The sequence below is a fragment of the Vanrija pseudolonga genome, chromosome 3 (assembly GCF_020906515.1).
Source record: "Vanrija pseudolonga chromosome 3, complete sequence".
In the NCBI taxonomy this organism is placed as follows: Eukaryota; Fungi; Basidiomycota; class Tremellomycetes; order Trichosporonales; family Trichosporonaceae; genus Vanrija; species Vanrija pseudolonga.
In genome coordinates, this window is record NC_085851.1 from 589,057 (window position 1) to 610,835 (window position 21,779).

At 61.4% G+C, this 21,779-nt stretch overlaps 5 protein-coding genes across 5 annotated transcripts; 2 read left to right on the top strand and 3 right to left on the bottom strand.

Annotated features, from left to right (window-relative positions):
• Nucleotides 1–4,626: 4,626 nt before the first annotated feature.
• Nucleotides 4,627–8,900, bottom strand: xlr1 (Xylanolytic transcriptional activator xlnR). The gene is made up of 6 exons (XM_062770307.1): nucleotides 8,442–8,900; nucleotides 7,772–7,914; nucleotides 6,299–6,908; nucleotides 5,967–6,254; nucleotides 5,235–5,563; nucleotides 4,627–5,159 (listed from the first exon to the last, which is right to left on the bottom strand). The coding sequence occupies exons 1-6, from the start codon at nucleotides 8,609–8,611 to the stop codon at nucleotides 5,026–5,028; spliced, it is 1,674 nt and encodes a 557-aa protein (XP_062626291.1). The 5' UTR covers nucleotides 8,612–8,900; the 3' UTR covers nucleotides 4,627–5,025.
• Nucleotides 8,901–10,529: 1,629 nt separating this feature from the next.
• Nucleotides 10,530–15,797, bottom strand: LOC62_03G003770 (uncharacterized protein). Its single transcript, XM_062770308.1, has 4 exons — nucleotides 11,764–15,797; nucleotides 11,625–11,714; nucleotides 11,454–11,569; nucleotides 10,530–11,404 (listed from the first exon to the last, which is right to left on the bottom strand). The coding sequence occupies exons 1-4, from the start codon at nucleotides 14,121–14,123 to the stop codon at nucleotides 11,061–11,063; spliced, it is 2,910 nt and encodes a 969-aa protein (XP_062626292.1). The 5' UTR covers nucleotides 14,124–15,797; the 3' UTR covers nucleotides 10,530–11,060.
• A 1,685-nt stretch (nucleotides 15,798–17,482) lies between these two features.
• On the top strand, nucleotides 17,483–18,346 carry RPS0 (40S ribosomal protein S0; the record flags this gene model as incomplete). The annotated part of the gene is made up of 1 exon (XM_062770309.1): nucleotides 17,483–18,346. The coding sequence occupies one exon, from the start codon at nucleotides 17,483–17,485 to the stop codon at nucleotides 18,344–18,346; it is 864 nt and encodes a 287-aa protein (XP_062626293.1).
• Nucleotides 18,347–19,151: 805 nt separating this feature from the next.
• yfcG_1 (Disulfide-bond oxidoreductase YfcG) lies at nucleotides 19,152–20,212 on the top strand (the record flags this gene model as incomplete). The annotated part of the gene is made up of 3 exons (XM_062770310.1): nucleotides 19,152–19,427; nucleotides 19,562–19,788; nucleotides 19,855–20,212. The coding sequence occupies 3 exons, from the start codon at nucleotides 19,152–19,154 to the stop codon at nucleotides 20,159–20,161; spliced, it is 810 nt and encodes a 269-aa protein (XP_062626294.1). The 3' UTR covers nucleotides 20,162–20,212.
• Nucleotides 20,213–20,250: 38 nt separating this feature from the next.
• Nucleotides 20,251–20,868, bottom strand: LOC62_03G003773 (uncharacterized protein; the record flags this gene model as incomplete). The annotated part of the gene is made up of 1 exon (XM_062770311.1): nucleotides 20,251–20,868. One exon carries the CDS (start codon nucleotides 20,866–20,868, stop codon nucleotides 20,251–20,253), a length of 618 nt encoding a protein of 205 aa, XP_062626295.1.
• Between the last annotated feature and the right edge of the window lie 911 nt (nucleotides 20,869–21,779).

The following is a 21,779-nucleotide window of genomic DNA, read 5'->3' on the forward strand; positions in this document are numbered from 1 at the left end:
CACCAGTAACCACGAGAATCGTCGCTTCCCCGACTTTGGCGCCCGAGACACAGCGTGGAACCCTGCCGCCAGAGCCGCCGATAATAGTGAAGACAACTGCTCATGGCTCTTTGACGCCTCTTCTAACGCCTGGACGGTCCGCTGGTCTCCTGTCAGCTCGACGACCGATCAGCTCAAGACGCCGGACGACGGAAGTCGCATTACTCCCCTTGAAGCCATGGATTCTACAACGGTTTCCCAACCACTCGACGATCCCTTGGCAAATAGCACCATGGTGACACCCGCCGTGAAACCTAGACGACTTACGCCCCACCCGCCCTCTACCTCGCCGCTGTTTCCGCCACACCCTGAAGATGGGTTAAAGGGACGTGGGCCATGCCCACTCCAGGTCGACACATCGACCACCCGGTTTGTGAGGACATTCTAGCATTCTATTGGGGAAGCACACGGCCACACCCCCTTTAGCCAGACCCGCGTTCTGTATCGGCCAGATGAGGCTAATCATCTGATTCTAATGGCCTGTAAGCCTGTGTATCAATTAACTTTTCGTGTCATGTTTGCACATGTAGTGGGATGCGATGAAGCACTGTCGTTCACTGTTCTCGTCGCTGCGAGTTGGGTGTGGTAGGGGGAATCTCGGAAAACGGGGTCGTGTTGGCGGCCGCCGCGCGGAAACCAAGGCCGCAACGCAGGGAAGCGTTAGCGGCTATTGTGAAGCAAGGTTTCCAAGCCCCAGGGCCGCCTCGGTTTCGGCACTCATAGAGCCATCTCGCGGTCTCGGCTCTCACGCTGCGCGGCGTCGTGCTGCATCGCAATGTTGGGTCACCTGCCACCCTTGTTCCCCTTGTCGCGCGGCGCGGACTGTCTGTCACTCTGGGCTTCTCCGCTCCGTCGCTCACCGGTCCCGCCCTCAGCCCAGACCATGTCCGATGCAGGGCTCTTACGTTCGCAAATGTTTTGGCATGACCGCCCCCGTGGAGCGTGGCACCACAGAGCTCCCAACCTCCCAATCCGGGCGGCAGACACGCTCCCATCCAACCCACACGCCACAGTTGCGCCGCTTTCCCACACAAATGCGCGAGAAACATCCATCGTGGCCCAGCCCACCTCACGTCCTCCACCCATGCCACCCACTTAACAGGCACTTTTTTCGCCCCGCTTCCCAATCGTACGCCTCGCGCTCCAAGGAAACGGCCACGCAAGGCCAGCCAGGTCCCGTCGTGCTTGGGATGCATGGCTTGCATCCGGCACGGAATGCACGGGCGGCAGGGATAAGGCGTCAAATTGACTCCAGCTCACCGAGGTGCTTGAGGTGAGTGGTGGTGCCACCCTCACCACCACCGTTCGCTGTCCACAAATATTTTTCTTCCCCTGCATCCAACATCCGTCACCCATGCATGGTTGGTAAAAAACAAGGAAAATGGGCAAACATGACCGCCCACCTGCGCACGCACTTGTTGATCTTGCCCACTTCGGCGAAGGCCTACGGAATGCGCGTTTGCTTCTGGTGTTTTTCACTATGCGTCATTGTTTTGGTGGGCAGGCCGCCCTGGTTGCCGAGTTCGTTTGTCACACTCGGTCGCGTTGATACCTTCATTAATTTTCACCCATCCATACAAGCAGAGTACTAATGTTGATCAGACATAATATCTGTCATGGCTGATGTGTACTTGACGTGGGGTGGGCAACTCCGTCGTACTTATTGACAGGAAGCGAAGCACACTTCCCCGTTGACCAACATTGTTTGTGAAACTACCTGCCCACTCCAGGAGAACGATGCGTCGAGGACCTCCGTCCCAAATGGCTTTACACAATGATCCAACAACATCCTCATTCTCATGCGGAATCCAATGATATGGAGCTCTCCCAATCCTTCCGATGTCTGGCATTTGTTGGACGAAATCGCCCAATCCAGTACTGGTAGGTCGGCTTCCTGCTCCACATAGTCGATTCTGGGGCCCAAGGTGTGTGTTCTCACTACGCCACACGCATTCCGCTCTCAAGCTGACGGGCTATATGTAGTCTAGCAGCTCTGGAAGGGTGAAAGTAGTTTCCAGAGAGCTGAGCCGCCACCATCACGTCTTAGTCGACATCATGATCCGGTGGACCGCTGATGGGCAGAGATCGGTCAATCACTGCGGGAGGCCATTCTTCAACCGTGCGATTGTAGCCACTTCACTGTCCTGGCAGCGGTTCCGAATCGTCCCCTAGAAGGGAATCGAGAAGACAATTGCAGAAGCTCCAAGTCGGCGTCACTGACCACCTGGCGCGATATTCTCTTGGACACTGCTCAGAACTCTCCTGAACTCGTCAAGACAATGCCTTGAGCACGTAGTGCGACAAAAATAACTATTCTGATATTGAATACCCCTGTGACACTCACAACACTGCGGTATGATCATCATACTTTGCAGTGCCATCGACAAGCAAGTGACGAGTGGCGGGAAGTGCGGGTTCGACCACCAGTGGCAGGGACAATGTGGTGCCGTTGTGGCCCGGGACAGAGAATTTCGCGACCACCAGCACCACGAAGGGCAGGACTTGACACCGCAGCTGGAGCTCATAAAGGCAGTCATCAAACTCGCCCGCTTGGTCTGTGCACAGACTACCTGAGTCGCTTCGACAAGGAGCTCGTGCGGCTCCCGAATCCCTGTCAATTCCGACCGTCCCAGTTCGACGAGCCATCGACCTTTCCGTCGCTCGAAGCCGGTGAAAGGGAACTAGGACGTCCCCTAATTTTGATTTGAAAGCTCTGTGCTGCTGCTGCTGCGAAGGACATCGCTTGGCTTCGAATGTACTCGAGTTGCTGGTGATTTCTCCGAGCAGATTGCTACTGGCCGTGACTCCCTACCAATGTGATTGCGCTCCCTCCCTCCACGTGAGTTTCGCCCGCATATTATTTTTTCTTGCTCACACAGGAAGGTGACCTCGTCTGCATTCACCAGAGTACACTGCTGCCACACTGCAAGCGAGACTCAAAGGACGATGGTGTCGGTTTCAGGTGACGCAAATCACTCCGTGGCTTGTTTCTCGCATTTTTCACGGAGCGACACGGACGACGATCATCCGCCCGCCCACCGTCATGTTCGACGTGCCCCACGGTTGCTGATCTCTCCGCTTGGGCCGGAAACTAACACCAGTGTGGTCATGTGTGCGCGCCTCCGCGCGGAGGTGGGCCGCGGATGTGGGCGACCGAGGTGGGCCCGCCAACAGCCGTTATCCCGGCGGTAGTGGGCGGGCGGCGGGTGCTGTCGCTGGCCGTCGGCCAGCGTGCGTCACATCCGCCGCAGGTTGTGGATCACCTGCACCCAGCACGTTTTTCGCAGTGCGAGGAGGTTGCTGGTGGTGGACTGGGTGGATGGACGCACAGGACTTTGTCTTCGGGGATTTGGTGGACCGTGGCGGTGGGACCGCGAGGTCGACACTTGCCACATGATTGCCTCAGGCAAACCCCCTGGAGTAGGAGGGACTCGGCGTCATTGCACCGCGGCCGGCGCCTGGCGCAGACACCGCGAGTAGTACGTTACCGTTGGAAGACACCGATGGAATTTGATGGCCCACAAATAACTGATTTTCTGGGTCGACGCGGGGCCTGAGACTGACGTTGGAGTCATAATTCTCCTTTGACCGCGGCCTGCCGGCGCGGCTATCGCAGGCAGATGTACGTTTCTTCCCAGTGCCGGATAGATGTGCGTGGTGCCAATCGTGCGTGGGTGAGGCTGGGTGTGGCGACGCGTGTCGCTGGATTTGATCTCCGACGGTAACCAGAGGTATGTAATGACCAGAGCGGCCCCCCTCAATCCAGTTGGCAACCGCAATCCGAATCGGAGTCGTCCAACGAGGTCGACCTTGCCGTTGAACAGGTGGACTTGAGAGACTGGGTGGAATCGTCTGCGTTCGCTCGGATCCTGGCTCGCAACGCCTGTGGTCCTTTCACCGGCGTGGTTCGATTGGCACGACTACTCACAAGTGATGCACAGGATATGGACACTGACACGCTACGAATGCGTACAGATCGCATATACGAGTGTGACTGGGGGCACGCCAAAGGCTACGCCACAACACTCGACTACGCCAACCAGTACACGGGTGTCATGCTACACAGGCCCCCCGTGCCGCCAGGCCCACCCGAAGGGCGGGTTTGACCATCGTCAGACTCCCTTTCAAGCGGTCTCTCATCCCTCGAACCGCATGGCCGCATTCCTGACACTGCAGGCCAATAGATGGCCTTTGAAGCTCTCCCACAGCCACAGCGTGTGCATCGTCTCCATTCTCTGGGAGGAGGTCTGTGCGCGGCGGGCATGTATGTCTAGTTGTCGCCTTCCCGCTCTGAACGGCCGCGCTCACCGGTGCCACGTAGCTCTTGACCCTGCAACCGCCGCCGAACCGGATGCAGACAAAAATTCCCAAGCGATCCCTTGGCACCGAGCAGGCGGCGAACTAGGTGCCCGTGGCGGCGCCGTAGCGCGTCGAGATGGAACCATTGGGTGGCACCGGGGCGTGTTTGGGCGCGGAGGTCGACCGACCCACTAGGGTGGGTGGGTAGTGCCACCTGCCCCTACTCACCGTCCCGTCCCGACTTGCTACGTATGTCCGCCGCGTAGCCCGCCGCTGGTCATAACAAAGTGGTCATTCATTTCAACACGCTAGAATACAGATCATTGGGTCGTTCGACTACCACTACATGTACGGTGGGGGCAGGGTACTACAGCGATTGAGGCGAAATAAACGGGAGAGGTGGGGTGGTGTTGGCTTGCTCTGCTCTGCTTGTTGTGCTCACGCAGCCGCGCAATTGGCTGGCTGGGCGAGATAACCTGAGCGGCTGGGGCCGCGTCGAGCCGCTGGCGTGGGCTATCGATGTGGGCTGGCGCAGGATAAGTGTCGGATATTGGAGTGACGAGAGGTCTCAGCCGCCCGGCAGTTCGGAGTGAGCGACGCGCCGCGGCCAACAAGTACGGCAAGCGACGTCGGTGTCGGAGGCGGTCGGGTCCTCCGCGACGGCCAACCGGGGTGTTGATCGGTTTCCTAAACATCCGCCTGGAGAAGGTGCGGCTCGTACACCGAGTCAAACCACGTTGGGAGAGAGTAGTCGAACATGAACGGCAGTTCGGGGAGCGTTACCCGGGGTGCGGGCTGCGGAGCGACGGGGACGGAGAGACCTAGCGGGGGCGCGTGAGCACGGTCCGAGGTCGAGGTGGGCGGGGTACGGCATCGCTCACCGCCGCGGTACTCACCAACAAAGGCACCGACAGACTCGAAAGCCGCAATATACTCGGGGATGAAGTCAAACTTGCCAATGTGTTCCTTGAGGAGAGCCAAGAAGACGGCAAAGAGCTCCTCAGCCTCGGAGCGGCCAAGCTCGCGTGCAGTCGTGCACAGGACGAGAAGCTGGCCGCAGGTCACGATGCGCCGCAGCTGTGCCCAGCAGGGGTGAAACAGGTTTGTCGCGGCCAACGAAGCGTATGTGTGCAGGATCCGAGAGAGGGAGCGGGCCACGATCGGAGTCGAGGAAGCACCGAGGGTCGGGTGCGACAGGCAGGGAGCACGGAGAAGCAGTCGAATCCTACGTAGACGGTCAGCAACTGGTGGCCAAACCACGAAAAAAAGTGACAGTGATCGGATGATGAGCGGCGGGGTAGCGGAGAGGCTAGCTTCCGCACATGCCAGGCTTGGCACTAGCGTGGGAGAGAGAAGGATGCACACACGCCACGCCCGGTGCAATGTAGGTGAGACCGTGAATGAGCGCTTCCGAGGCCAGCGTATATGAGACATTTTGTCTCAGATCACGGCCCCGATTAGACGCGATTAAGCGGTCGCCTCCACCACTTTGTGTATTACGGCATTTCTTCCGCCAACTCGAGTCTTAGCGCCAACATTTCAGGACCCACTCCTGGTCGGCCCTTTCGAATGAGGTTTGCTGGAACGACTCCCGACTCCCGAACCGCCACAAACCCACTCCTACTCACCAGTTGAAGCGAATGTCGGCGTAAGGGTGGATGAGGGCCAGCATTCCGTCGTCGCGCTCGTCGCCACACTCGCGCATAAGTGGCCACCAACGGCTCTCTGTCGCGAGCACAAACTCTGGCGACGACGTGTCGACGCGCCCCGAGTGGATCTGGGTCAACAGCTCGCTTTCGAGCACGGCGAGGCGCGAAAGGATGCCTGGTCGGTTGGGTTCAGGCGAGCCAGAGTGTTCGTTGTCGTACTCGCCCCAGCGGGTGAACGGCACGGCGTCGACGAGGGTAGAGAACCACCTGGAGATGTCAGCTGGTCTGCACCATAGGAAGCGTCAACTCACGTGTCCTTGTAGAGGGTTGAGAAGAAGAGCTGGCCGACACGGTCAAGAGCAGGGTATGCTGCGGCAGTCTCGCGGCGGTGGATGCCCAGCTCGCGCGCGTGCCAGGCCATTGCGCTGAGGATCTCGCGCGTGTCTTCCGGTCCACCGAGGATCTGAGCGTAAAGCTGGAGACAGTGGAGTGCACATAGGGCCGTGCAGCTCGCCGCACCCCAGTGGTCGAGGTGAGCGAGGGCGAGGCGGAAGTAGGTGATGTCTTCGCGCGCCTCGTCAGGAGGACAAGGACGCATGCGGTGGCCGGCTGCTGAACCAGGCCCCTCAGCCTGCGTGAGTGGTACGGGCTCGAAGGCGAGCTCGCTCAAGCGACCGAGGCAGAGGACGGCGGCGACGAGCGCTCGCTGGTCGGGGAGGAGCGACTCGGGCAGCGTCCTGTGGCGCGCGTAAAGGTCGCCTACGCGGCCTGGTGGCAGGAACTCGAAGTGCTGCACCGCACGGTACGCCATGAGCAGGCGGTCCTCGAGGTCGGCGAGCTCGTTGCCATCGGAGGGGAGGGGCGTGCCGGAGAGCGTGGCGAGTCGCGAGGGGCCGGGGAGGGAGAGGCGTGCGGTGTGGCCTGGGGGGTTAGCATGTAAGGCGGGATGCGGGATTGTGTGTGAGTCGATCCGTCCGGCACCTCCACTGCGTCCACCACGTCCACCACGTCCACCACGAGCACCACCTCCACAACTTCGTGAGAGTTGCAGGCGATGAAGGCCCGAGTCATCTCGGTGGAGACATCCGCGAGCAAGCGAATGGCTGGCCGCGGCCCGAGCATCGCAAACGTCGCCAAACCCAAACCCCGTCGCCATGCCCAACGTCCGACCGTCCTCGTGCCACCAGCGTCCAACCGGACGCTGAGTAAGCACAAATCACCGACATCCGCGGCGGCAATCGCGGCAGCGCGGCGGGTATCCCCGTGGACGGGCGGGTGGTGCGAGTTGCGCAGCAAGAGCACGCCGCGAACCGAACGCTCGAGCCTCAACGAGGGCGAGATGGCTTGGTCGTTGCATGTTCCGGCGCGCGGCGTTGCAGCGCTCGCTCGCTCGCTGCACGCACGAGATGGCGCGCGCCGACGTGCTGTTGTGCACACAACAACAATGTGCGCGATTCGAAATGTGACCGAACACAAACCGAACGACCTTGGCGTGCGTACCGGCACCCGGCGCCGAGCACCGGGACACGGGTACACTGGCCGGCGGGTCGGTATGTGGAGTTTGTGTTTGTGCATGGCGCGTGGTGCACAAGCACGCACCCACCCTCGCGTAGTTGCCGATGATGCGTGCTGCTGCACGACCCACCCGTCGCGTAGACGCCGACGAAAGTGGACGACGCCAAGACCTCGTCCTCTCTTCCCCCACCCACCGACCTCCACACCCCCACCCGACCCTGAGGGCCTGTAACTCGGCCGCATTTTCAACCGGGACACTCTCGACTCACCAGCACTCTCGAGCCAAGAGTCAATGGCCATCTCGACGTCGCGCACGAAATGCGCGTGCGCTTCGCCGTACCGCGGGGGAGTATGCGTGCTCGCCGAGTCGGGCGAGGACGTCTTTTTGCGCCGCTTCGAAGCGGCCGGCGCGCTGCGAGCGAGCGTTAGCGACTAGAGATGGCGTTTGCCGGCGGAATGGTGTGTACGCGCCGGCACCGGTCGCGGTGTCGGGTCAGCGTCGGGCCCAGCCCGACGGCCAGCGACGAGCGAGCGAGTCGAGTCCAGTCAACCGGCGCGGCGCGGCGCGACGCCGCTGCTCCCACGCACGTCACGCCATGCGTGCATGAATGCGTGATGCGTGAGTGGCGACGCCGTGTGACCGGGTGATCGCCGAGCCTCGCCAGCCATAGGAGATCCGGAGCCCGGAGCCCGGAGCTCGCCGCCACCCCTGGCTGGACTGTACTTCCGCCCACCCGCTCACCCGCCGGCCAGCCCGCCGCCGCAGCATGACCAACGCCGGCGGGGCGCGGGCCGCGCTCGGCGGCGGGTGTGTGTGTGCATGCTGCTTGCTGGCCGTGCAACACACACTGCAGGATGCGTATGCAGCGTGCATGCTGCTCGCTGCGCCTTCCTCGCGGCGTGTCCCCGCTCGCCCCCGCCCACTTGCTCGGTACTCACCGTCTAGGACGCGCCTTGTCGCGCACGTAGCAAACATCTCCGAGTCCAAGAGCAATACACGCATCGCAAGGCGACGAGCCGGTACACCGCGTGCGCTTTGCGCGGCAGTGCTCGCACGCCTTGGACGTGCGGCGCTTGTACGGGTCGGCGTTGGGCGGGGACATTGTCATTGTGGGGAAGGGGGTGCGGTGTCGCTGTCTGTCGATGGCGTGGTCGTTCGTCGAGGCAGAGACAGAGACAGAGACAGAGTGGACAGTGTCAAGATGCAGATGTTGTCTGCTGGTGGTGGTGTCAAGAAATGGGTGTGATGACCGGCCGGCGGTGACGCTCGGCGAGGTAAGCGAATAATCGGCGGGTGGTCGGCGGGTGGTCCGGGTGTACAGCAGGGAGTGGGGGGTTCGGTGAGCCGAGAGTTGTTGATGGTGGTGGTAGAAGCGACGACTATGTCGATGATGGAGCAGACACAAGGAGGTAGATAGATGCATGCACACAACACATGGATTCCCAGAATGCGAGGGGGCGCGAGGGCACCAAGCCATCATCGGCAACGCGGCGGGGAGTGTAGCGCGCGTCCATCCATCCCACAGTGGACGTACGTTGCGGTTGTTGCGGTCAATGTCATGGCTGGCGCCAGGCGCAAATCGCACGGCGGCCAGATCCCGACAAGCGAGTCATTCAGCAAGCAGCAATGCACCACCTGACCTGCAGCATTGCGTCGGGCCTTGCAGCTCCCACCTGGGAGTTAGTGCACTGCAGGGGAAATCCGATATGCCTTGCTTAGGCTCGGTTATGACTCGACTTGTTGCACTGCAGGTTGAAAGCAACATTCGCCCCCTCGGCCGTATCAATGTGCCTCGTAACGAGGCGCGGAGTCGCCGTCGCTTGGGTGCTGGTGAGTGAGCTTGGTTGCTCTCACACACACCGGATCATGCAATGCATACACCGGCTTGCCTGGTCTGAGCAACAGCATGCACGAGCACATCGCTAGCGAGCATGCATGCATGCACATATACACACCTCGCACTCACTCGTCGTTTAGTCGTTGTCGTGTCTGTGTCTGGCTCGCTCGCCGCGGGCAACGCCCGACAATGCGACAATGCGGGCAACTCTTCGCGGCTTGCGGCAGCAGCGGCCAGGGAAATCGGGTGCAATGGAAATCGCCTGGCCAGCGGCCTGGAAAGGTCCGTCACCCGGGTCAAAGTTGCTCCACCCGGCCCAAGGAGAGTTTTGCCACGGCTCGTGCTTGCTGCGACGACAACTTGTAATTCATGTCTAGTGTCTAGTGTCTAGTGTCTATAGTGTCCATGCTCTAGTGTCTAGTGTATGCTCTCCCTCGCCACCACCCATGCACATCGCAGCAACTCACAATGAATGCGGATTAACACCAGCACCAGCACCTCCCACCGGGCCGCCAGCCTCGCCCCGCCCCGCCCCGCCCGGTGTCGGGCGACACCCGACACGTATACGCGCCGCGTCAAAAACGAATACCCGCGCGGCACCGACCCGACGAGCATAAGTCTCGACTCACTCACTCGTCGCTCGGAGCTGAGCTGGCCCACCAAGTCAGCGACGGACGTCCACCGTCCACCCCACCGCCTACTCCGGCTGCTTGGCGCCTGCCCCCACCCTCGCTCACCGGCGTATCGCTCCCCCACCCGGCCTGCTGGCGGATGTGGGAGGACCCACCCACGTTCAAAGTCCTTGTGCGTGGCGCTTGGGTAACTCCGGTCTCAAACCTCTCGGATGTGCTGTTGCGACGACGTACAACCGCTGGGGATGATCTCACCGCTTGCTGCTGTTCTTGGCTCACTTACAGATCTCCTTGGTGCACGGTAACCCGTGTCACTTGTCACTTGTCACTTGTCACTCACCGTTGGATACTCATGACGCAGCGCCAAGTCTTCCCAGGACGGGGTCTCCCACCAGGTGACCTCGCTTCACCTCGACACTCGTCACCTCGTTACCCCTCACCCCTCACTCCCCGTCGGTGCCACAGCCTCACGCTCCTCCACTGCGGAGTCCCGAGCCTCCGCAACTCGCCACAGAGCCACTCCTCCTCCCCGTCACCCCCACTTCCACCTGCCCCACTCCACTACTCACACGCTCACGCTCCGCATCACCCGATCAGCTCGCTCACTCTTCGCCACCACTCCCACCACGCGCCACCCCAACCCACCCTCTACTCTAACACGTTCATATTCACTTTCTTTCCGAGGCCTGCCTAGCACAAGGCCAGACAGCCGGAGACAACGAGGAGGATTTGTTACAATGGGAGGATGGGGGGAAGGGTTAACCGGCTGGCTGTTGAACACGCGCGGTGTCGTAATGACATTTAACAAACATGGCGAATGAAAACATGCAGTGCTGTGTTGGCGTGGGTGATGTGTTGTGCAAGTCCGTGACAATAACGTGTGAGGATATCGTGGCGGCTGGTTGTATTGTGGTGGATTTTTTTAGGGTTGGAGAAAAGCCGATGGGTTGGGTTATCAATGCCATGAAAGTGGATGCGGAAATGCGCGCGATAACAATAGCCGGGTAGGTGGTGGTCGGTGGTCGTGAAATACCAGTTTAGTTTTGATGAGGCGCGGAAATGCGACCATGGCGCAGATGTGACGACCTTTACGCAGTGGTCTCACGGAGCCACGCGACATACGTCGCGAGGAACTGAACCTGCTCATACGTCTCAATCGCCTTGAGACCGCGGCGCGAGCGGATCATGGCAATGACACGCTCGACGACCGACATGACGACGCAGTGCTCCTCCTCGGAGTTGGGTCCCGAGGGGGTCTGGGGCACGAGCTTCGAAGACTTGCGGCCGCTCTTGGAGCCGCTGCGGGCTGCAGCCGCTGCAGCAGAGACGACTGTAGCCTGCTCGGCGGCAGCAGCGAGCGTCGGGTGGGGCTGAACAAAGCCCATTTTGATCGCCCAGGCGCATGCAGTAAGGCCAGCACGGCCGATACCGCCTAAATCGGGTTAATATTAAACGAACAAAGACGACAGTGGGTGACTAACCGCGGCAGTGGACGAGGACGTTGATGCCCTTGAGAGTGTACTTGGTGGCAATGAGCGACACCTGCGCATCAAAGAGCTGCAGCGAGACGGGGGTGAATCCATCAGGCATGGGCAAGCTGGAGCATCTGGTAAGCGGTTGATAACGAGGAATGCGCAGTCGTGGATAATCACCGAATGACGTCAAGGCCAATGTCAGACGCGAGTTCGCGGTACGTGTCCCAAGGCACGCCAAGAAGCTCGAGTTCCTCGTTATCCAAGCAACTGCGTGGGTTAGCGGTGACGTCGCTTGCCGCCAAAGGGCTCCACATACCAGACGATAGCGCCCACGCCGGCGCCCTTGATGCGACGAAGGTCGGTGGCGAGATCGCGACAGACTGGACCGCGGCCCTTGACCGGGCCGTCCATTCTCAGCCTCTTGCCCGGGCACGAGGAGAGAAGGAGGTTGCCGAGCTGGGTAGGCTGGCGCACCGAGCCACGAGGGCGGCTCGACGAGGAGATCAAGGTCCTTGGTCCGGTAGGCGACACGCGGCCACTGGTAACAGGGCCCGCCTCACTGGCGCACTGGTTGGGCGGGGGGCAAGAGAGGAGGAGCGAGGGCACGTCCAGCTCCGAGCCCAGCAGAAGGGGCGTGCTCGCGTCGTGGTTGGGATCAGCGAGGAGATAGTTGCCGAGCGTCGCCATGATCTCGTTCGGGATGAAGGGGGAGATCACTATGGGGTGAGACGCAGAGGTCTTGACAGCGTGGCCAAAGAGCATGGGGGCACCGATCGCAGGGTGGACAAGAAGGTTCGGGACAGAACCAGTCATAAGCGAAGGAGGGGGAGTGAGCGCTGCAGGCTCATCCGTAAGCACGGGCGTGTCAACCGCCATCGGCTCGTCCACCTTTCGGCGCTTGTCCTCGTCGTCATCGCCGACAAAAGTCAGGGGACGCTTCGCAGGACACGAAGCTGAACGCGTCGGGCGAGACATGACGGCCACGGGGGGGACGCTCAGCGACTCGGGGTGAGACCCGGGGACGGACGGAATCGAGGACAGAGGCTCGGGCTCGTCAACGTCCATGCGATCCGTAGTCGCAAGGTTGGCCATCTGGTCAAGCTCGCTCAGAGACTTGGTCGAGTTGGCAAGCGAACCCCACTTGCTGTCGTCCTTGTCCTCGGCAGCCGAGGTGGCGATCGAGGTCGCGACCGACGCCATCGAGCTGACCGAGATGATGGACGCCTCACCGCGCCAGCCCTGCACACCGTCAACAAGTGGCGACGACATGGCGACACGAATGTCTTCAGCAGTCTGCTGCTCAACAGTGGTCTGGACCTTGAACGAGGCGTCAGCCGAGACAGAGGAGCGACGCTCAACTCTGTACTCGGCCTTGCTGCTCGTGGCCTGCCAAACAGCTGCGCAGAGAGCTGCACCATTGTCTTGCTGCTCGTTGATTGTGCCGGCGGAAACCGAGGTGGCGAGGGACGTCTGCGACGTGGAGACGAAAGAGTAGGTGCTCGGGACAGACTCGTCGGTCGACGAGCTGCGGGTAGACGTCGGCGCCGAAGCAAAGAACGTGCTGTCGTCGTCACAAAGCTTGCGTTCGAGCTCGGCCTGACGCTGCATGGTGCGGACGACCTGCCTGGGGTTGGCCCACGACTGAGGGACATAGTTGCTCGGGCAGCCGTTGGGGCCCCACTTGCCCAAGTTGTAGCCAGACTGGGGCCACTGCGAGCAGAGGCGAGCAAATTCAGTCACGCGCTTCTGCTGGAGCTCGGCCCACTCGGCACGACGCAAAGCCTCCACCGGGTTGTCGATCTCGGGAGATCCGGGGGTAATGGCCGGAGGCATGTTGCTAGGCACGGCAACAGCCGGGGGCAGCGCGTGGAGTGGCAAGGGCGTCGTCTCACTCATCTGAGCGACCTCTGGCGCAGGGGTAATCGTGAACGCCATGGGCGAGGCCGGGGTAGACATGGGCGAGAACGACTGGGGGGACGGGGCAATGTACGGGGACATGCCGACTAGGCCCGGAGAGGGCGAGATGGGCTGCGCTGGGGACGAGGGCAGTCTGGGGCTCTCGCCCTCACGGCGACGGCTAAACGGGCTGATGGCCGCACGGGCCATCTTACCAAACCCATTAACCCAGGATCTGGGCGAAGGTGTGGCAATAGGCACGTTCGGAAAACTTGTCGTGCTGCCCGAAACAATTTCGGCATGGTCACCGTAGATGGACGATGAGGGCGTAGTCTCCGGCGTGGTCAAGGAAGCCGAGCAAGAGTCACTGCTGGCCGAGCTGCTCGTGGACATTGAGGGGACCGCCGAAGCCGAGTCGTCAAACGACCAGCTGATGGAGCCCGTGCGCGACATGGCCATGGGGTCAGGCGAGCGCTGGCGCGGAGTGCCCATGCCGAGCATGTCACTGGCCGACATTGGAACCTTGCCACCAGCAGGCGCCACCGCCGCCGCATTGGTCGCAGGGTTCAGTGGTGGAGGGTCCATTGCAGTGGCGCTGCTGCTCGACGATGTTGGAGGCACGGCCGAGTGCGACAGCTTGGACTGCTTCTTGAAGTGGCGCTGAAAGCCAGGAACTGGCAGTTGGGAGCCATTGCCCTTGGAGACATGACGAGCCGACGGAGTGGCGTTCTTTTGATGGAACAGAGGCGGCGGCGGGGTTGCCGTCGCCGTACGAGACATGGTATGAGAAAGGGAGAGTCGGGTGGAAGGGGAGGTCGGCGAAGAAGTGCGGGCGTCGGTATGGCTATGATTGAGTTGACGACCGTTTTCTTGGCTCCTTTACTCGATGTCACTTGATCAACAGGGTTGAGTGAATCCAAGCGGTGGTGGTGGTTGGGTGGAAGAGAATGTGCAGTGGGTGGCGGGCGGCAATGCGAGTTGACACTTTGATGCACAAAGATGTAGGGGCTAGCAGCGTGGGTCTGGGTGGGTGGCAAACCAATGATGCTCGGAGATCGATGACGACGAACTTGTGGGTGGGGTGCGCGTGTGTCGTCGTATCACTGAACAGCAATTGGGTCGACGACGACGACGAGTAAACGAGCGGGGGGAGGCGTGGTTTGGTGGTGTGGATGGATGGGTAAGCCCAATCGTCAGATTTACTAATTGCCCGGATGCTTGGGTGGGTGGCGAAAACCTAAATGGGATTAATCCGACTGGGTTAAGGTTCCTGGCGGTTGGGTGGCGTTTCCTGATGTTGGACGACGACGATGCCCGATGGCGACAATCTGACAAACCCCGAGTGGTAGTTACAGCCCTTTGAGACAAACAATGCACGAGCGCGCGAGGCAATGCACACGACCAGTGGTGGTATCGATGGGATGAATGCTTGTTCACAGCTCAATGTTGTGGACGATGGCGACGACGATGGACAACTGGTGGTGCAAACAAGGTTTGGCTGGAAGAGGGCGGAAACGGGGTGATTGGCGGAAGAGGGCGGCGGAGGAAGGCGAGTTTGGGGGGCGGTGTGTGGTGGGTGGTGTGGGTAGTGTGTGGATGGGTGGAGGGCTACGACGGGGCTTGATACACCGACGATTTGACCGATAGCGAGGAAGCAGGAGAACCAGAGAGACGAAGAGTGATGGGCCCCAACTGAAGGCGGGTGATGCGTATAGCAGTGTCCGTTGCAATAAAGCCAAAGAGCCACGAGAGAGACTTTGGGAGCGACGTCAATGCTGGGTGGCGGCTATAGGCGTGGACAGTTTGCTAGACTTCAGGTTGGAATTCGAGGGGGGGCGTACACAGAAACAAACAGGACCGAGGATGTAGTCGCCCGGCGTCGAGAGAGAGAGAGCGGTGAGGGACGTGGTGTGTGTGTGGAATCTTTCACTGCTGCTGCTGACCGACGGCGGGGACGATGGTGATGTAAAGCGACATGTTGGGTGGTAGTTATTTGGTGGCGTCGTAGTAGTAGCTGGTTGTAATCAAATCAATGCAGTGGGAGGAAATGGGGAAGCGTTGAGAGAGTGGTGCGTTAAGACGAATCGCGCGCAAGCTGGCCCCTCTGTCGATAGTGGGCGAGCTGTTTGCGAGACGAATGTATTGGCCAATATACGAGGTTGCGATAAGAGAGGTGTGTGGTGGAAGCCAGACGACGAGAGGAGGGAAGAGCGGCGAGAGGCGAGGGCTGGCTGTTTTGAAATCGAGCAAGGTAAGTTGTTGTGCTGTTTGAAGTCGAAGGAAGCTGCGAGAGAGGGAAGAGGGGGGAGAGGGAAAGGAGGAGAGGTCGAGGAGGGGAAGAAGGGAGGAGGAGGGGGGCACGAGTCAGTGCTTTGGTCCTGCAGAGGAGAGTAGGGTGGTGGAATAGTAGTGGTAGTCGATGGAAAATCGATGCGTGCAGTGGGGGTTGGTGGGGTGGGCGGGGTGGGTGGCCAGGCGGCAGTGGTGGTGAGTAGTGGTGGGTGGCCACAGCAAGGGAAGGGGGCCAGGACCGAGGGAAGGAAGCAGGCAGGCAGGCGGCCGCGGCATCAACCACGGGCGGCGGCTCGAGCCGTGAATGAGCGCGGCGGCGGCGGCAGCTTGCACCCCCCATCCTCCTCACCCCAGCGGCAAGTTTTGACCCCGCTCTCACTCAACAAGCAACATTACCCACCTTTTTGATACCGGGGGTCAACAAGAGGGTGGCAGGGCGAGCAGGGGTGTGTTTGGGGCGTGTAGTGTACGATAACAGCCGTATCGTCAACAACGAGCGAGTAGTAGCAACGGCGGCTACGACAATGGACACTGTCAAGAGCTGAACGCGGTACACGCTTGGCTTTGGGCCACGATCAGTGACGTGGTGGCGAGGCCAAGTAATGTTCATGACAGGTGGTAGCGAGAAGCCACCCGGTTGGCTGCCTGACTGGCTGGCCGGTCAAGTCAAGAAGCACCAGCTCACAGGCCAAGCTAACGACGTCGTCGGACCTGCGAGGCAGGCAGCAGCGCGCGCGGGCCGATTGATTTGACCACGGTACCACGGGCTTGCTTCGTTTAGGGCCGCATCGCAGCCTCAGCCTGGCCGCGCTGGCCCGCGGGCCGCTCTGGCTGGTTCTGGTTCTGGTTCCCATCCATCTGCTGACCGGGGCTCGCCGTCGTCGCTACTGCTGCTAGGAGGGAGGCTGCTGCTGGACGCTGGTTGGCTGGTGGTGATTCATGCAAGTCAGGTGCAGGCAGGCAGGCAGGCAGGCAGGCAGGCAGGCAGGCAGGCAGGCATGAGCAGCAAGGAAGCAGCAGTGGGTGGGTGGGTGGGATCACCGACAACAGCCGCGCTGCCTTGCGCCTGTGCCCGCCCTGCCTGCCCCCAACTGCGCTGTATGGTGGGTGGCGACAGAGACAAGCTGACGTCGACGTACGTCGCCTTTGACACGGCCTAGCTCTGGTTGGTTGGCGCGGTACGCGGTAAACCGGCACAAGGCGCGTGACGCGAGGCGGCAAGACCGCAGCCAGCCAGCCAGCGGCGTGCAGATCTGGCTGATGAGAATCCAGACCGCCCACGGAAGAAGCCAAAGGGCAGAAAATAGTCCCGCGGTGATGGTCCAATTGATCCCGCTGCCATGACTTGTATCACCCCCCCTCTTTAATACCTTATGCCACCCTCCCCTTACAAATCACCGCCAAACTCCGAGGCGTGGCTGAAATTGTCGCGTGCCTGGCTCGACAAGTTGCAGATTCGCTGGGAGTTGGTGCTCGCTGCCGCCGACGCCGCGCTCGCTGCTCGCTCGCTGGCTCGCTGCTCACCTTGAACCATCTCCACACCTCGTGTTCAACATCCAAAAAAATAGTTTGCCGTTGACTTGCCAGCAAACAGGACAGTTCTTGGTGAGTCGACACGGCAGCGGTAGCGAGGCGCACGCTCGGCGCGCGGCAAGGCCCACACGACGACAAACCCCGAGGCCGCTCGCACCTCGCACCGCGGCCAACTTTTACCCTCAATCACAAACCACTGACACCTTCCTCCCAGACTTGAGTTTCTCGTCGAGATCTTTGATTCCAAGTACGCAAGCCCCTCACGCCTTTTAAAACTACCCACCACCCCCACCAACCCACCAACAACCACCACAATGTCCAAGGTCCCCGCTGCCCTTAACGCTACCGAGGAGGACGTCCAGCTCCTCCTCTCGGCCCAGGCCCACCTCGGCACCAAGAACTGCGACAAGTCGATGGAGCAGTACGTCTGGAAGCGCCGCGCCGACGGCATCCACGTCCTCAACGTTGGCAAGACCTGGGAGAAGCTCGTCCTCGCTGCCCGTGTCATTGCCTCGATTGAGAACCCCGCCGACATCTGTGTCATCTCGGCCCGCCCCTACGGCCACCGTGCCGTCCTCAAGTACGCCAAGTTCACTGGCGCCCAGGCCATTGCCGGCCGCTTCACCCCCGGTTCGTTCACCAACTACATCACCCGCTCGTTCAAGGAGCCCCGCCTCATCATTGTGACCGACCCCCGTGTCGACCACCAGGCTATCCGTGAGGCCGCCTACGTCAACATCCCCGTCATTGCCTTTGCCGACACCGACGCCTCGCTCAAGTTTGTCGACATTGCCATCCCCACCAACAACAAGTCGCGCCACTCGATCGGCCTTCTTTGGTACCTCCTCTGCCGTGAGGTCCTCCGCCTCAAGGGCGAGGTCCCCCGCGGCCCCACCGGCCCCGCCGGCTGGGACGTCCTCCCCGACCTCTTCTTCTACCGTGACCCCGAGGAGATTGAGCGCGAGGCCCAGGAGAAGGCCGCCGCCGCCGAGGAGGAGGCCGCTGCCGCCACCGAGACCGCTGCCCCCGTCGCCGACGACTGGGCTGCCGGTGCCTCGAACGACGCTGCCTTTGCCGCCCAGCCCACCGACCAGGCCCTCGACTGGTCGGCTGAGCCCCAGTCGGGCGACTGGGCCGCTGAGCCCGCCGCCGCCACTGAGGCCGCCACCGAGTGGTAAACAAAACAACCACTCGCCCTGCATTTGCTAGGATCCATGGGTTCGTTTGTAGCATGAAAATGTGATCAGACGTTTCAGTTTGCAAAGCACATCGAGCGCAGCGAGGTGTGCGATTCGTCTGGAGGGAACTGATCTGGTGCAGTCGTGAGGATGTGAGCGAGTTGCTGGGCGTGAGCGCTGTCGTCCTAATCTTATCTGCACTACTCGAGGTGAAGCAGCGTGTCGAGCTCGGTGTTACGCTCGCAACACTTTGCTCCCGCAATCGCCACAAACCATCACCTGTAGGTCGCGGCCCTTGTGCCCAGCCCCCAACGACCAAGGCAAGGCCAGGAAGGGTCTGGCGGTCTGGGCGCGCTCGGCGTCTCAGGAGCGCAAGTGCACGTGTCACGAGGGAGAACGTACGCGTCGCGTCTGTCGATCGCAGCATGCCCGAGGGTGTGAGGCAGGCCAGTCTCCAGCCTCCAGCCTCCGCTGGAGATGAATGGAACGGACTCGGCGCCGACGATATCCCCAGCCATTGCAGTCATCGCTCCTGATTAGAAATGCACGCCCCAGCGCCTCGGTGTCTGTTATCATGCCCGAGGGCGTGGCGTGGGCGCGATGCAATAGCCATACATAGGCCGTCGCGGAATGGCTGCACGAATGGCGGCGTGGCAGTCGCGGTGGATGACCAAGCGATGCCATCCCGAAGCGAAGGGAGTTTTAGTTTGATCCAGTCACTCACCCCCACAAATCCATGACGTAGTGTCCATTCCACAACTGTGTATATAATTCCCAACCCACCCCCCCAACCCACCCCATCCCAATGCTCCTCTCCCGCATAGTCCCCTACCTAACGCCTGCGCTCCCCTCCTTCTTCTTCCGCACAGCATCCACCATGTCGAGCTCAATCTTCACGCCCGAGCGTCCCGCGTCGTACGTCGCGGCCCTTGGCGCGCCCGCCCTGCACCTCTTCACGGCCAACACGCCCAATGGGCAGAAGACGAACATTATGCTCGAGGAGCTGAGGCTCGCGTACCCGGACAAGAAGGAGATTGGGTATGATTTTGTGCGGGTTAACCTTTCGACGAACGAGCAGAAGGTGAGTTGGCCGCGAGGTCGCGAGCGCAGCGAGCGAGCGAGCGGGCGACGGTGTGCTGCTCGTCGCGGGCGCTGGGAGCAGTGGAGACCGGAAACGAGACGAGATGAGCCGCAGCTGACACCCCGCCCCCCTAGACCCCCGAGTTCCTCAAGATCAACCCCAACGGCCGCATCCCCGCCCTGATCGACAACAACGTCAACCCGCCGACGGGCCACCGCGTGTTCGAATCCGCCAGCATCCTGCTCTGGCTCGTGGAGAACTATGACACCGAGTTCAAGCTGAGCTTCAAGGACCCTCTGCTGCGCAGCGACGCGTTGAGCTGGATCTTCTTCACGCACGGTGGTGTGGGACCCATGTTCGGGTAAGTCGCGGCGCCTTCTTTGGTGTCTGGCTGCGCCCGCCCTCGACCCCGCTAACCCCCACCCAGCCAAGCAGGCCACTTCCTCCACCTGCCCGAGAAGATTCCCTACGCCATCAAGCGGTACACGGACGAGATGCGCCGCTTGCTGAGCGTGTTCGAGGACCACCTCGGCACCGAGCGCACCTACCTCGTCGACAACCGCTTCTCCGTGGCCGACATCAACGCCATCACGTGGGTCAAGGGCGCGTCCCGCGCGGGCATCGACCTCGCCAAGGAGTTCCCGGCGGTTAACGGCTGGATTGAGCGCTCGTTTGCCCGCGACGGCGTGCAGAAGGGCGTCAACCTGCTCGCTGGGCCGGCGCATGCGCTGTAGCCGGGCGCAAGGGGTTGTGTAGTAGTATACATTGATGGATTGTGAATACACTGCGGGGGCGTCAGGATGCGACGCGCCACTCGACTCACTTATCTAGTCTGACCCAGGAGGCTCACCGCGTCCTCGCGCACACTACGCACGGCCGCCCACCCAATCCGCGCGAGGTGGTCCAGCGCACTCCCCACCTCGGCACCAGCACACGCCGCGAGCTCGATCGCGGAGCCCTCCCGTAGGGCAATGCGGAGCAAGTACGCCACGAGCACAGCGTACCCGTCGCGCACAGCCGTACGCAACATCACCTCGCGCGCGCGCTCGTCAAGCCGGTCCCACCCGCCCAATCCCGCGTCGCTCCACCCGCCCTCGCCGCGCGCGCGCGCAGCCCACGAGCTCACGACCCACACGTCGAGGCTGGCGAGGGCGCTGGCCGGCGCCTGTAAGGCGCGCAGCGCGGATTCGAGGGCAGCGAGCTGCGTTATGGCGTAAGAGTGTTGCAGAGCATTGGCGAGCAGGCGCGCCTTGAGGGCGCTTGTGGAGCGCACGGCTCCGCTGAGCGCGAGGGCGAGGTTGCCGTGCGTGTCCCGCACTGTGGGGAGGAACCGGCCCCTCGCGTCCGCTGCGTAGCGGATATGTGCTGTTATGTTGGGGGCGAAGGTAATCGCTAGTGTTGTTGGGGTGCGGGTGCCGAGGTGGACCTGGGCAATGGGCATGGTGAGGTGTGGGTGGGTGCAAGTGTTGTTGTTGTCGTGGTTTTGTCGACGAGCGAGCCTGTTCGTGGCGCACGGACACTGGCGGCGGTGCGACGTGCAACATGCAGCGACGAGACGAGCAGCGGGTGATCGGCGGCGACAACGTGTCGATACATAGCTACCGTCGCGCCCGTCGTCCTTCTCACACCGTCTTGAATCAATCAATCGCTCACATATGCAGTACTAGTGGAGGCGAGTTGCAGGGTCTTTCTTGTCTTGAGCAGCCCGCCGGTGGTGCCGCAACGCACACGCACACCCCCACGCGACGCTGTCCCACGCGGCATCTGTCTACCTTACCTCGACCACCACCTCGTCATGCTCGACTCCACGCCCAGAGGACGCCCAGCGCCTTGTCGATCTCAGCCACGGGGTGGAACAGCAAAAGCAGGAGCTCTGCGAGAGGTAAGGTGGTTGTTTGGCTAATGGTCTGTCTCGTGCGTACGGGTCGTAACGTCGACCCAGGCGACGGCGACGAGGGTGAGTAGGCCCTGCGGCTGCGTTGGCGTGGTGGTGGTGGTGGGTACGACGGGATCCGATCCCTCCTGCTCGTGGAGCGTATATGCCATTGTAAGTGGTGAGTGAATGGGAGACCGACCCAGGAGACGAGTTATTTCTCTCACAATGAGTCGGGCCTGCCTGGCTTCGGGGCGAGCAGCGAAGCTTGCCGCGCTGCTCGGGCCCCGAGGGAGCGAGAAGCAAGAACATAACTCGACCCTGCACGCACGCAGCTGCAGCCTCTGTCAGGCAGGCGCATCAACGCACGCACGCAGCGCCGACCGACCGGCAACCGCCACGCCACTACTTGCCCTCCAAAAACAAGATGGATGGACCAATTACAATCGCCGCTTAATCAATCGATCGTCGTTCGATCC

What these genes read in the sequence shown, in the direction of transcription:
- xlr1 (XM_062770307.1), bottom strand. Translation starts at nt 8,611, where the DNA reads ATGACAATGTCCCCGCCCAACGCCGACCCGTACAAGCGCCGCACGTCC. An exon ending in CTCTTGGCTCGAGAGTGCTG is followed by an intron (nt 6,909 to 7,771) that starts GTGAGTCGAGAG and finishes CTAACCCCCCAG; the next exon opens with GCCACACCGCACGCCTCTCC. An exon ending in GCCGACATTCGCTTCAACTG is followed by an intron (nt 5,564 to 5,966) that starts GTGAGTAGGAGT and finishes CCGTCTACGTAG; the next exon opens with GATTCGACTGCTTCTCCGTG.
- LOC62_03G003770 (XM_062770308.1), bottom strand. Translation starts at nt 14,123, where the DNA reads ATGTCTCGTACGGCGACGGCAACCCCGCCGCCGCCTCTGTTCCATCAA. An exon ending in GGCGTGGGCGCTATCGTCTG is followed by an intron (nt 11,715 to 11,763) that starts GTATGTGGAGCC and finishes TAACCCACGCAG; the next exon opens with TTGCTTGGATAACGAGGAAC. An exon ending in ATTGGCCTTGACGTCATTCG is followed by an intron (nt 11,570 to 11,624) that starts GTGATTATCCAC and finishes CAGATGCTCCAG; the next exon opens with CTTGCCCATGCCTGATGGAT.